We start from the raw sequence: 11,641 nt of genomic DNA on the forward strand, positions 1-11,641 counted from the left end.
GGGAAATAATTATCTTTCATCATCCAACCAACCATATTCTTCATCATCATATTTCACTTCTTACTCTATGCGGCAAAAGGGTTAAGCAGTCCCAAACCGTGAGAAGCGGACGATTCGAATCGAATTTGTTAACCTGGCCAGGCAGACCTAACACACACGTATGAGAACCAAGTCACACACACGACTTTTCCCCTTTCTTTCCGGGTTGTGGATCAGGGTCACCCACCTCGACTACAAGAATCCACGCCACGGTACGACGTCGGGTCGTGAGCCTTCTTGCACCCGCATGTGGCCGCATGAGAACAACGTTCAAAGAGGGTGAGGGAGAAGTCCACTCGCCGGGCCGATCAGGTACTTAACCTTACCGATTACCATATTTCTCGGCATGTGGTTAGTATGTTCAAACGCTTAACCACCACTACCACACACTGCGGCCTTATCCATTTTCACTAAACAGACGGGGCATCACAAGTACCACAGCCCCGCCCGTGAGCCTTATATTTGTAGTATGTAGTAGACATTCAACTCCTATAATTCTCACGAGTGACAGGAAATCACTCGACTTCTACCGAACCATTAGCATAGCCCACTAACGACCTATACATACTAGTGTTCAAGCATAGGTACCTAGGATCATGCAGCTAAGGTTCCAAGCAACTCCTGTAAACTTAAATGCGCAAGTAGATAGGAATAATAATAAGTTGCATAAATTTAAATTATATAGGACATACTCCGGGGCTTGCCTGGGATTAACACTAGGTCAGTGTTAATTAGAAGATAATCGCTCAGCGAGCATCTTCCTTCAGTCGTGCACATCCAGATCCATCCGTCTATCTTCTAGACGTGTCCACCATTCACCGTCTTCTGGCTCGGCTCCAACGTCACATCTTTCACGTGGTTCATCTATCATACCTAAATGAAATGCAGCAATGTATATGTATGAATGCAAAATTCCGAGTTGCTCAACAATATAGATGTTATTATTGTTCCTTCACGATAAAGCTGTAGTCTAATATGATGTGAGTTTGGATGTGAACTTCTTAATTAACATCTCCTGGGCAGTCATTTATAGAGTAGAAATTTTATCTATACTAACTCATAAAAGAGCTGGGTGTGTTGCTTTCTTTTATATTAGTACAGAAAAAGCATTTCTACACAAAAATAATTCTCCGGGCTAGAGAATGTAAGTGCTGGTAATGAAATTTGATCAGTAGGTTAGATTTCTTAAGATGAGCTTGTGATAAAGTTTTCATAATTTATTGAGCTATACAGCAAGCATGAGAACTAAGATTCTTTTTCTAGGCATATATTTATCTAAAAATCTACAGAGTAAACTACTAAGTTTCAGTGGCTAAAATTTTACAGGAATGATCATGTTCTGAAAACCAAGCTCTAGTAAAAATATGAGATTTTTCTGATGAAGGAAACTGGGTTTTTTGATTTACAAAGCTTATTCATGAATAAATCAAAAGGACTAGTTATACATTACTAAAAATTCCCAAAAAATTTCCATAGTATTTAGAAACAAAGTTAAGTCTGTCATAAAAAATTTAGCTCAAGAAAACTAGTATAGAATCCTGCGTATTTAAATCTATTTAACACAAGCATAAACCAAGATCTAATGAAACCTATAGCTAGAGTTGTCAAAAAGTCCTCACATTTTTACAGTAAGCTACTCATCTAGGGTATAGCACACTATCCAAAAATAAACTAAAGATCATGGATAGAACTTGAGATACATTCAAATATGGACAAAACTAATATTTAATATAGAGATAAAACTATTGGTCAAATGCAAAAGTGGATGTAACAAAAGTTGTAGAGCTTGTTGCAAGGATTCTAAAACATTTGGATTTGTATTTTTTCCGATTTTTCTACGATTTTCTAGGTATTTTCAAAGTTCGCAGCTTTTGAGATCTATAGTTCCTGTCGTTTTTACACTTGGACCCCTAGGTTTCTGTTTCTTCTCAGCGTGGGTCCCTGGTCGGGTGAGGAACAGAGGAGGGAGGGCGCGGCTTTTCCCGGCGAGGAGAGGCTCCGGTGGTGGGGGCTAGGTTGGGGGGAAATGGAGAGGAGGTCGAGCCGCACCTGTAGAAGGTCTCGGTGGGGGCTGGGGTGCTCGGAATTAGCGGCACCGCGGAGAGCGGCGGCCGGCGGTGGTCTGCTCCGGTGCGGCGGCGCTCCGACGGCCATGAGCGGAGGTGGCTGGGCTTGGGAACTCCATTGGGGCGAGGTGAAGCCGTTCCCGAGGTTGTTTTGGGCGGGGAGAGGGCGGAACGACGAGCTCGACGGCGAGCTGCGGACGGCGGCGATGCTTTGTCGCGGCGGCGGTGTTCCGGAGGCCCTGGGCGGCGGTGAGCAGGTCGGGGAGCTGCGCCATGGCGAGAGGAAACTCGCTGCGGGGTCTACTCGGGCGGAAAGGTGCCGGAGGTGGGGTCTCCGCGGTGAGCCCGAGCTCCGCGGCAACAATGGCGGCGGCCATGGCCGTGGTTCTGGGCGAGCTCGGCTCGGTTTGCTTGGGCCAGAAAGGGAAGGGGGAGAGGGAGGTCGGGAACGCGTGCTGCGCGAGCTCAAGGGAGAGGAGAGGGCCGAGGGAGCAGGGGAGATGGAGAAGTGGCGCACGGCACGACTCGGCGTGTCGTCGTCGTGGCGCTTCGGGCAGCCGTCCTCGGCGTGCGCACCGGGAGATGGTGCCGCGTGGTGATGTCGAGAAGCTTCGGGGAGGAACCGGGGCACGGTGCGTGGCCGACCAGTGGACGGGACGCCGTCCCCGACGTTCGCCGGCGACGAACGGCGTTGTCACAGTGAAAAACAGAGAGGGAGGAGAGAGAGATGGAGGTGATGGCAAAGCTGTAAATAACTCGAAGTTCCAAAGTCCAGTTCGTAAACTCAGCTTTTCTCCTTCGTTTTAGGCAAAAGTTCATTTGAAGCTTTGTTTAAAAGATAAAAATTTGAAACTTGAGTACATTTGAAAATATCGTATACGCTTCGAAAATCAACTTTTTCTTCCATTTTTGTGTAGCAACTCAAAAATATTTGAACACAAAAGTTGTTCGTCATTCGAAAACCTATAACATTGGTTTTGGGCAAAAATTCATTTGAGCAACAGTTTAAAATTCATTTTTAAAACCTGCTCGTTACGATTAGAAAAAAATAACTTAAATGTTTAAAAACTGTGATTTGAAGAACTCGTCATTTCATGTGAAAAAAAATTATTTTCTTCCCTTGACATCAACTAAACTTTGGTTTACCATGATGTTAGTGATATGTCAATTCAATTTCAGATGCAAACTTGCATCATTTTAAAAGTTATTTAAGTTTTCTCACTTGAGTTCAAATACACATAAACACACATACATAGAGACATTCATGCATACACATGTATTAATTCAAGGTTTCCTATTTACTGATGTATGATTTGGTGCTAATTATCCTAAATTGGTTATTCAAAAATCTGGGCCGTCACAGGGTTCCTCACATTAGTTCTTCTGAACTTCTGAAGTATCCTGGGCAATACGACATGGATGCAATGCGACACTGTGTACATGTCTCTAATGCTGCAAGAAGGCATCAAAGAACACTGCGCAACCTGGCACTCCCTGGTCCTGCAGAATGCAGATGACCTGCTACTGGTATGCTGCCGCTGCTGCTGGCTGCTGCTACTGCTCACTGCGTTCTCCATCACCGCTACAGCAGGAAGAGAAGCAATGCAAAGCAAAACACAGACGAAGGAAGGGCGCACACACGAGTGCTCCTATCCCAGCTTCTGGGTGACGAGCCCCTCGATGGAGCCGACGAGCGCGAAGGCGCTGACGAGGAGGCAGACGACGCTGAAGGCCTGCAGGACGAGCCACCGGGCAGACCAGCGGGCCACGTTCCTCTGGATGAAGTACATCTCCACGGGGAAGTAGATGGCCAGTGGCCAGAAGTTGAGCGCGCCCAGCAGGGCCAGCACCTCGTTGAAGTAGGGGAAGGCCACGGCCACTGCCGTCGTGGACGCCACGTACAGCGTCCGGAAGCACACCCGGAGCAGGTTCAGCCGCCACGGCGGCAGGCACGGGACCCGCACGGTGTGGAAGTCGTTCACGAACCCGCTGTCCGGGAACCGCTCCGCGAAGAACCTGTCCGCGAACTGGAAGATGGGCTGGCTGTACACCTGCAGGTTTTTCAGAAACATAACAGTGTTTCAGGTTCTCATTCTGATTCTGAACTTAATTTCTGAAACTCCTGGGTGTCGGTGTCAGAGTTAACAGTTAGTACCTGATACCCGCCCAGGAGGTGGAGGATGATGCAGGCGTTGGCAAAGTCGATGAGCCAGTAGGGCTCGTAGAAGCCGAAGCCGGTGAGGAGGTTGCCCGGCGCGTCGCTCCCGAAGGCGGCGTAGCCGAAGCAGCCGCAGCAGAGGTAGAAGAACGTCGTGACGAGGATCGAGATCATCGACGCCCTCTTCATCGTCTTGTTCTCGGCTGGCGGTGACTTCAGGGTGTCCTAAATGATCAGATGCAGTATGAATTACCAATAAGAGAGATCTGGCCAAGAACTTTTGAGCGCTAATTCTGAAAGGAATCTATTTACCTGTATTTCCAGGAGGATTAGGGAGTACGGGTATGCGAACGCGATGTCGCCGATGGCCTGCGAGACGCGCCAAATCTTCTGCACAGGCGTCCTCATCGGAACACCTGTTGTGCTTCCTTTGATCGTCCCGTTAGCTGAAGAACAGAAACAAGTGAGTAAGCTCTCTAATACTGTACTAATGTTTAACTGCAGCACATAATTTATCAGTTCGGACAATCGAACCAAACTACATATGTAAGCAGCATCACTCGACTCAAACAAATGGACGGATCGGATTGGTTGGTGGAAGAAGAAGAAGCATGGGGCTTACTAATGGTGGTGGCGAGGCCGAGCCCGAGGCCGATGAAGGCGTAGGAGAAGGACATGACGGCGGCGACGACGGAGAGCCACGCCATGTCGTGGAAGTCCGGTATGAAGGAGAGGAAGAGCTGCGCGGCGCCGAAGACGAGCATGTAGTAGCTGCCGTCGTAGCTGCAGGGCGCATTGTACCCGTGCTTGTGGTAGCAGTTGGCCTTCAGGATCGCCCTGCAACCATCAGGGAAAAAAAAAACAGAGCAGCCCCAACGCGGAACACACAAGGCAAGCAAACACAGTCAGGGTCAAAATAATCGGCTAAAATTAACCAGCAGCAGCACGATGACGCTGCCCTGCCCGGCATGCACAGACAGGAAGCACGATGACAGACAGGTAGCTGAAAAGGGAAAATTTTGTTACCGGCGGCGCGGCTGGCTACCTTATGCTAGTGGCGGTGGTGATGGTATAGGCGACGCCGCAGCCGTACAGGCTCACGAACTGCAGCGAGCCGCAGGCCCAGGTGTGCTTCTTGCCTGACCACGCCGCCATCCCCACACAGGACACGCACGGATCATTAAGGGGAAAAAAGGCCATCATGAACCCACACCACAAACTCACAAAGCTAGTAGGTCTACTGATTAATTTGTCTCGCTCACGAGTCCACGGCTGCTGCTGCAAATAACGGCGTACTAGTACGGCGGCTGTACTAGTATCATGGTGATGGTGTCGTGCTACCGTACCGAGGTAGGCGCGGACGGCGTCGGTGTAGCAGCGGTTCCTCGGCAGGCCCTTCTCCGGGTCGCCGCGGCGGTAGCAGTCGGCGAGCAGCGCGGCGGAGACGTAGGTGACGAGCGCGAGGCAGAGCATGCAGGCGGGGCCGGCGGCCCATCCCAGCTGCGCGACGCTCCATGCCAGCGACAGCACCCCGGAGCCGATCACTGCCGTGATGACGTGCGCCGCGCACGTCCACGCCGTGCCGCCCCGCCGCGGGCGCCGCCCGTCGTCGTCGCAGCCGCAGCCGCCGTCCAGGTCCAGCACCGCCATCGTCGGTGGTCAGCGGGCGCTCCGGCTTAGCCGGCGGCTACCTGCGGCTGTGGGCCGGCCGCCGGCGGGAGGCTGCAGCAGGCTCGGGTGCTCTCGCTCGGGCGGGCAGGACTCAACTGGTCGGTGTGGGTGGAGCTACTTACGCTAGCAAGCAGAAGCAGAGGCCAGAGCCAGTACCGTATCACGAGTCGGAAGGGCATGTGGGGTCCGGGGATGCCCACCGGTCGTCGACGGGTCAGGGACATGGCTACAGGCACCGCAGCCGCTGCTACAGGAGCGCAAGTGGCACGGTCCCGACTTTTGTTTGCCACGAGACGGTGCGGCTTCCTCCCGGGCAAGGGAACTGGAAGCCCGATCGCGCACCTGCTACGTACGACCACGACGATCGACGAAAGTGGCATTCAATGGCGCCCCGGTGCTGGCTATAATTTGGAAAGGTTAAGAGGTTCAGAACTGGCGGAACGGGCTTGTTTGCAGTTTGCACATCGAAGCATTGAGCGATGTGGACTGAAACAATAATGGTTTCCCCTCTTTTAGATTGCATGATTCTTAGAGTTGGATAATGTCTGGTTAGACCCGAAACATAGCTATTCTGAGATGATGGAGGGAGCATATGATTTGGCATGCTAACACTTTTGGTTCAGCTGGACTCAAGACCATGGCCGGAGGTAGCAGTTTGTTTAACTTTTGGGGGGACAAATACACCCAAAAAAAACTTTTCGGTTCCAAGACCGGCGACCGGCAGAGTTGTAATTATCATGGAGGTTTTTGTCAGTAGTCACCCTCTGTGGATACGATTAGGACCAGTTTGATTCCCTTTTTCTCACCAAGAGAACCACTCGAGCCAAACCCATGCCCTCTTGGCGCTACGACATACTCGGCTCCACTAATGGACGGCAATGGTGTCCGGATTCATCATCGGCATGGTCCGTATCGTCGCAGGTCAAAAAGGGAAACTCGAAGTCGCGCTCTAGGAGCCGCCTTTTGACTTGCCAGCCCTCTCCGCGCAGCTACTCTCCACGGCAGGGCGCGGCTAGCTCCTCCGCGGCACATTCCCTGGCTCGCTACCCGTCAAACAGGCCATGACAATGCCGGAGGCAAGTTCGGGCAAGTTGCGCGGCGTCTTTCCTCTTTGCTCGGAAATGATATCCGGAGATTGCGTGGGCGTGAAGTTCGATTGGGAATTCTCGCATTTTCAGCAAATGTCAGGGTGAAGGGCCGCATTGGCATGATCAGAGGGTTAGATAAGACGATGACTGCACACCACTGCGTGCGTGTGATAGTGACGGTGATGGATTTGAAAGCGAAAGAACCCGAGATCGATGGTTGGGGATAATGGAACCATGGGAGAGAAATCGGAGAGAGGGAGATGGGAAACATATAGATTCCCCATTTGAACAACTAAGGAAGAAAAAAAAGAGCCAAAATAGCTTTTGTCTGGAGGAAGGAGGTAGGAAAGACGATGGATGTGTTTGTTGAACTTTTACATATTCCCGGATGGAAAATCTGAGAGAGGTGGAGAAAAAAAAATCAGACCCGATGACTTCGTGGTTCGGTAGAAAAAAAATCGAAAAGTCCGATTTAGAGTTTTCAAATTATCGCAAAAAATTCAATTTTCAATCTTTAACTACAAAACCAGATAACAGATGCTAAATTTCAACTATGTGTTTCATAATTGAAGATTGATAATCGAACTTTTGTAATAATAAATTAATTTTTTCTCTTGAAAAAACTTTACTACTGGTGGGCTATTGACCACTGGATCCGAGACCTACAGATAAAACTGCATCACTGGCTCGGGTTGGTCACGGGCCTGATAAGGCCTACAAATTTTTTTTTTTTGAAGCAAGATAAGGCCTACAATACCCTTGGCATGGCGCGTCACGCGCAACAACATATATATGGGTGCATGGGCTGTTGGCCCACGTGTGGGATCGGCCCGCTGTGCCGAAACGTGCAGTGGAATATGCCAGCCCACCCACCCGACCCGACCGGCCGACCCGCACCAACTCCGCCAGTCCGGCAACGTGTAGTCTAGCATGTTTGAGGAGGATGCAATGGGAGCGGGCGTACCTGCAGCTGATGGAGGCCGTGATGGTGTAGGCGATGCCGTAGCCGAACAGGGCCGTGTGCTGCAGCAGCATGCACACCCACGAGCTGCTGCTACCTGCAAAAAAAAGAAGGGAGTTCGGTTGTTCAGGAATCAGAAATCGCACAGCCATCGCATCGGAATGAATGGGATTTACTCCTACTAGCACACAGGGAGTCATTTTAATTTTAAATTAACTTGCGCTTATAGAAGTACTTGGTGGTTCTTGTATGTATAGTCTAAACGGTAAACACTAAACAGTCAGTCACCTACCATTTAGCTCTTTATTCCGACTAATCAGTCATTTAAATGGTCATTAAATGGGATAATCGTACACTGCTAGCAACTGCGTAGCATTTACACGCTGTGTAAACAGGCTAAACGGTCGTGTATAGACGAATAGTTTGTAGAGGTACAGCTCAGTGACGTGCCGCGGAAAGGGAGAAGAAAACAAGAGCAACCTGAAGAAATGCGGAGCCGGAGAGAGTGACAGCGGAAGCATTTGACATTTGTCAGGTCAAGATTGAGCCCGGACGCGTCGGTTCGCATCAGGCGCTTTCACCGTTGGTACACCTAAGCCGTCTGTCTCTGCTCCGAAACTCATCACTAGTGACTAGTTGACAGAGATGGGCTCTTGCCAATCAGCCAGTGTAATTCGTTTCTGGTGACGTTTAAAGACAACTACCACGGCCATGTCAAGCTGCCACTGCACTGAACCTCCTCCGTAGGTTATTCTACACACTTAGACATGTTGAACTGAACCTCGATTGCCAAACGCATCGCCAAAGGGAGCACAAGCACTTCTCGTGATCAATCTGGAACGGAAAGAAGAGGAGCCGATCTCCAGAATAGCCATACGGGCCGTTCTTCAGAAACAGCGGTTCGATTTCGATCGATGACGCCGTCCTTCACCGTCGACGTCAAGACGGCCCCGCCGACGAGCGCGCTGGCACCCTGTCAGCAGCCACTGCCAGTCACTCTCGTCCCGTCGGCCAGGTGTCGCCCACCCCCGCAGGCCGAGTTCCGAACGCCAAGTCGTCCACGCACACCGGCGAGCGACGGGGCGCGCAGCCACGGAGGAGTTGGAGACTCGGGACGCGCGGGTGGCAACGCCGCGGGGCGGAGGAGCAGGGGGGAATCTTTGTGCTGCTGGCGCGTGTCTTCCGCGAGGCCCTGCCAGCCACACGATGGCGAGCTCGGTCGAGCTGGGCCTGGGCAGTTGGCGCCACGGGGGGTTCGCGAACCTTCTCTGGTTCTCCTGCTCCGGTGGTGGCTCCGCATCCGCCGCTGCTCGTGCCTGTTCCCGTCTCTATCCCACCGCACATCTCGCCGTCACGGCCCGTCGCAATTTCGACGGAGAGACGTCGTGCCAATCCGAGCCTCGGAGGGAGACAGAGACCTTTCTTGCAGACAGCACGCAGCACGCAGCTGCGAGTTTCCACATATGAGCAAGCAAGTGCCAAGATACTCTAGTTTCTCCCTGGCACGTGTAGCTTGTCTTGACCGAAAACATGGGATGTTGCTCGCCGGAATTAACAAGTTTCGAGTTGTGTTAGTGAGTTAAAAAAAATTAGCGACATCAACGTTTGAGTGTGCTTCTGGTGGTGGGTTTAGCCCATTGCACTAGCCTAATCCTGACGCGTCAAGGGGTTTTTGACGCAAACAGAGCCCATTGCCTCTCACGCAACGGTGAGCATCTTAAACCCAAGCCAAACACCTGTCAGCAGGGCGCTGGTACTACTATCCAACGACCCGGCGTGTTTTGCCACTAACCGATCTTTGTTACTTCTAGACAGAGAAGGGGAGCAGAAGAGAAAAACTAATCGACCCTAAATTCGCGCCGGAGAGATCACAACAACGCGAGCAGTCAAAACGCCCATTCTCAACAAACCGGAGCACGGCGCCATCTGTAATAAACAGAGGAGGAAGGGGAGAGGTGACGAATGGGTGGGGTGGGGTGGGGATGGCGCGCGGCAGGCACGACGTACCTAGGTTCCTGTCGACGGCGCCGGCGTAGGTGCGGTTGCGGTGCGGGCCGTGCTCGGGGTCCGGCGACCGGTAGCAGTCGGCGAAGAGCGTGGACTGCAGCGCCGTGACGCCGGCGAAGACGAGCATGGCGGCCGGCCCGGCCACCCACCCCAGCTGCGCGATGCTCCACGCCAGCGACAGCACGCCGGACCCGATCACCGCCGTGATCACGTGCGCCGCCGCCGTCCACATGCTCCCTGCCGGGGGAAAAAAACGATCCGCCCGCCCGCCGGTGAACATTGGATTCGAAACCGATCGATCGATCGATCGATGCGGAAAATCGAGAGAACGCGGATGGGCAGGCTCACCGCTGCGCACGATGCCGCCGGCATGCTTCCCGGCGTCCGCGATGAGGGGCGCGGCGGCCCCGCGGTCCCCGCCCTCGCCGAGCGCCATGGATCGCCGGGCGGGCGACGGGTCGGGGGGGGGGGGGGGGGGGGGGGCAGGCGCGGCCGCGCCGATCTCCGCCTGGTACCAAACCCTCTGCGGTTGCGGATCGGAGCGCGGGGGGCGCGAACGAACGGTGAAGGGGACTAGTTGTGTGTCAGGGTCAGGCTGGCCCGGAAGCAGGGCGGCTATTTGAAGCACCTGGCTGGCTAGATCACTCGAGGAGGGAGGAAACGGCGTGTGCTGGGAGGGCAAGCAAGACGCTTTACAATACCACCACCATTTTTTTTTCGTCTTGTTTTTCTTTTGAAAAACGACGGTTTTTCTCTTAATCGAATAGTACTTCGCGACAAAAAAGAAAAAGAAAAGGACGGTGTGTTCCATGCACGCGAAAAAAAAGAAAAGGACGGTGTGGGTATCTGCACGGGTTTGAGTGTTCGACTCTGCTCCCGATTGGCTCCTCCTTGTGTTACCAAATCATTCGGCGTACGGAGTAACTAGACAATGCCGCAATACTCCTACATGATTTCGAATCATAATTAGGAAGCTAAAATAATCCCATCTCACGGATAGGCTCGCACGCATGACACATATACTCCGTAATAATCAGTAGCGAGAACGAATGGCACCTGGACACGTGCCAGCAGCCTGCTGGCTAGTCCAGGTTGGACCCTAACTCTCAACAAAAATTAATGGCATTTGCTAGGTCGGAGCTGTTTGGAATTGGATAAGCCCGACAGTAACTGGAATACGAGAACATACCTTCTTTGTTCAGAGACTGAACTTGAAATTTTGCCCGTTCACCTGTGTGTCAAAATTTGAACAGACGACAATAATGACCTCTGATCTCATCTCACTCTCCAAAAAAAAGTTGTCCAGCACTGCAAGAATCACTACCGAGCAGGCCCATTATGAACAGACAAGAACAATGATCCCGCACTCTCCAAAAGAATGGCGACCAGCAGATTGTCCTCGATCTTTCCTGAAGAAACCACTCCCTCACGTACTGGAAGGTACAAACAATCATTCGGCATAGATGGTTCCCTAATGGAGTTTTTTTTTCTGGACTGCCCTGACCTGTAAGCTTCTTAACTAATCCCCGAGATTGTTTCTTCGTCCAGGTCCATCATACCTGGACGGCACCACTTCACTCCAGTACTAAAGGCAGTGCTAGAGTTTACTAGAAGAGTGGGGCCGCCGTAGAAATTCAGGACACGCACTAGC

At 51.9% G+C, this 11,641-nt stretch overlaps 1 protein-coding gene across 3 annotated transcripts; it reads right to left on the minus strand.

The window, feature by feature from the left end:
- Positions 1–3,278: 3,278 nt before the first annotated feature.
- LOC120641210 (probable amino acid permease 7) lies at positions 3,279–10,592 on the minus strand. Of its 3 annotated transcripts, XM_039917229.1 has the most exons (7): positions 10,339–10,592; positions 9,991–10,227; positions 7,987–8,080; positions 4,886–5,100; positions 4,576–4,709; positions 4,261–4,488; positions 3,279–4,156 (listed from the first exon to the last, which is right to left on the minus strand). In XM_039917229.1, exons 1-7 carry the CDS (start codon positions 10,424–10,426, stop codon positions 3,755–3,757), a joined length of 1,398 nt encoding a protein of 465 aa, XP_039773163.1. In that variant the 5' UTR covers positions 10,427–10,592; the 3' UTR covers positions 3,279–3,754. The 3 variants fall into 3 exon arrangements, with proteins under 3 accessions (XP_039773163.1, XP_039773164.1, XP_039773161.1); XM_039917230.1 differs by lacking the exons at positions 7,987–8,080; positions 9,991–10,227; positions 10,339–10,592 and adding exons at positions 5,309–5,402; positions 5,610–7,891; XM_039917227.1 differs by lacking the exons at positions 7,987–8,080; positions 9,991–10,227; positions 10,339–10,592 and adding an exon at positions 5,309–7,893.
- Between the last annotated feature and the right edge of the window lie 1,049 nt (positions 10,593–11,641).

Source organism: Panicum virgatum, chromosome 7K, assembly GCF_016808335.1.
Source record: "Panicum virgatum strain AP13 chromosome 7K, P.virgatum_v5, whole genome shotgun sequence".
In the NCBI taxonomy this organism is placed as follows: Eukaryota; Viridiplantae; Streptophyta; class Magnoliopsida; order Poales; family Poaceae; genus Panicum; species Panicum virgatum.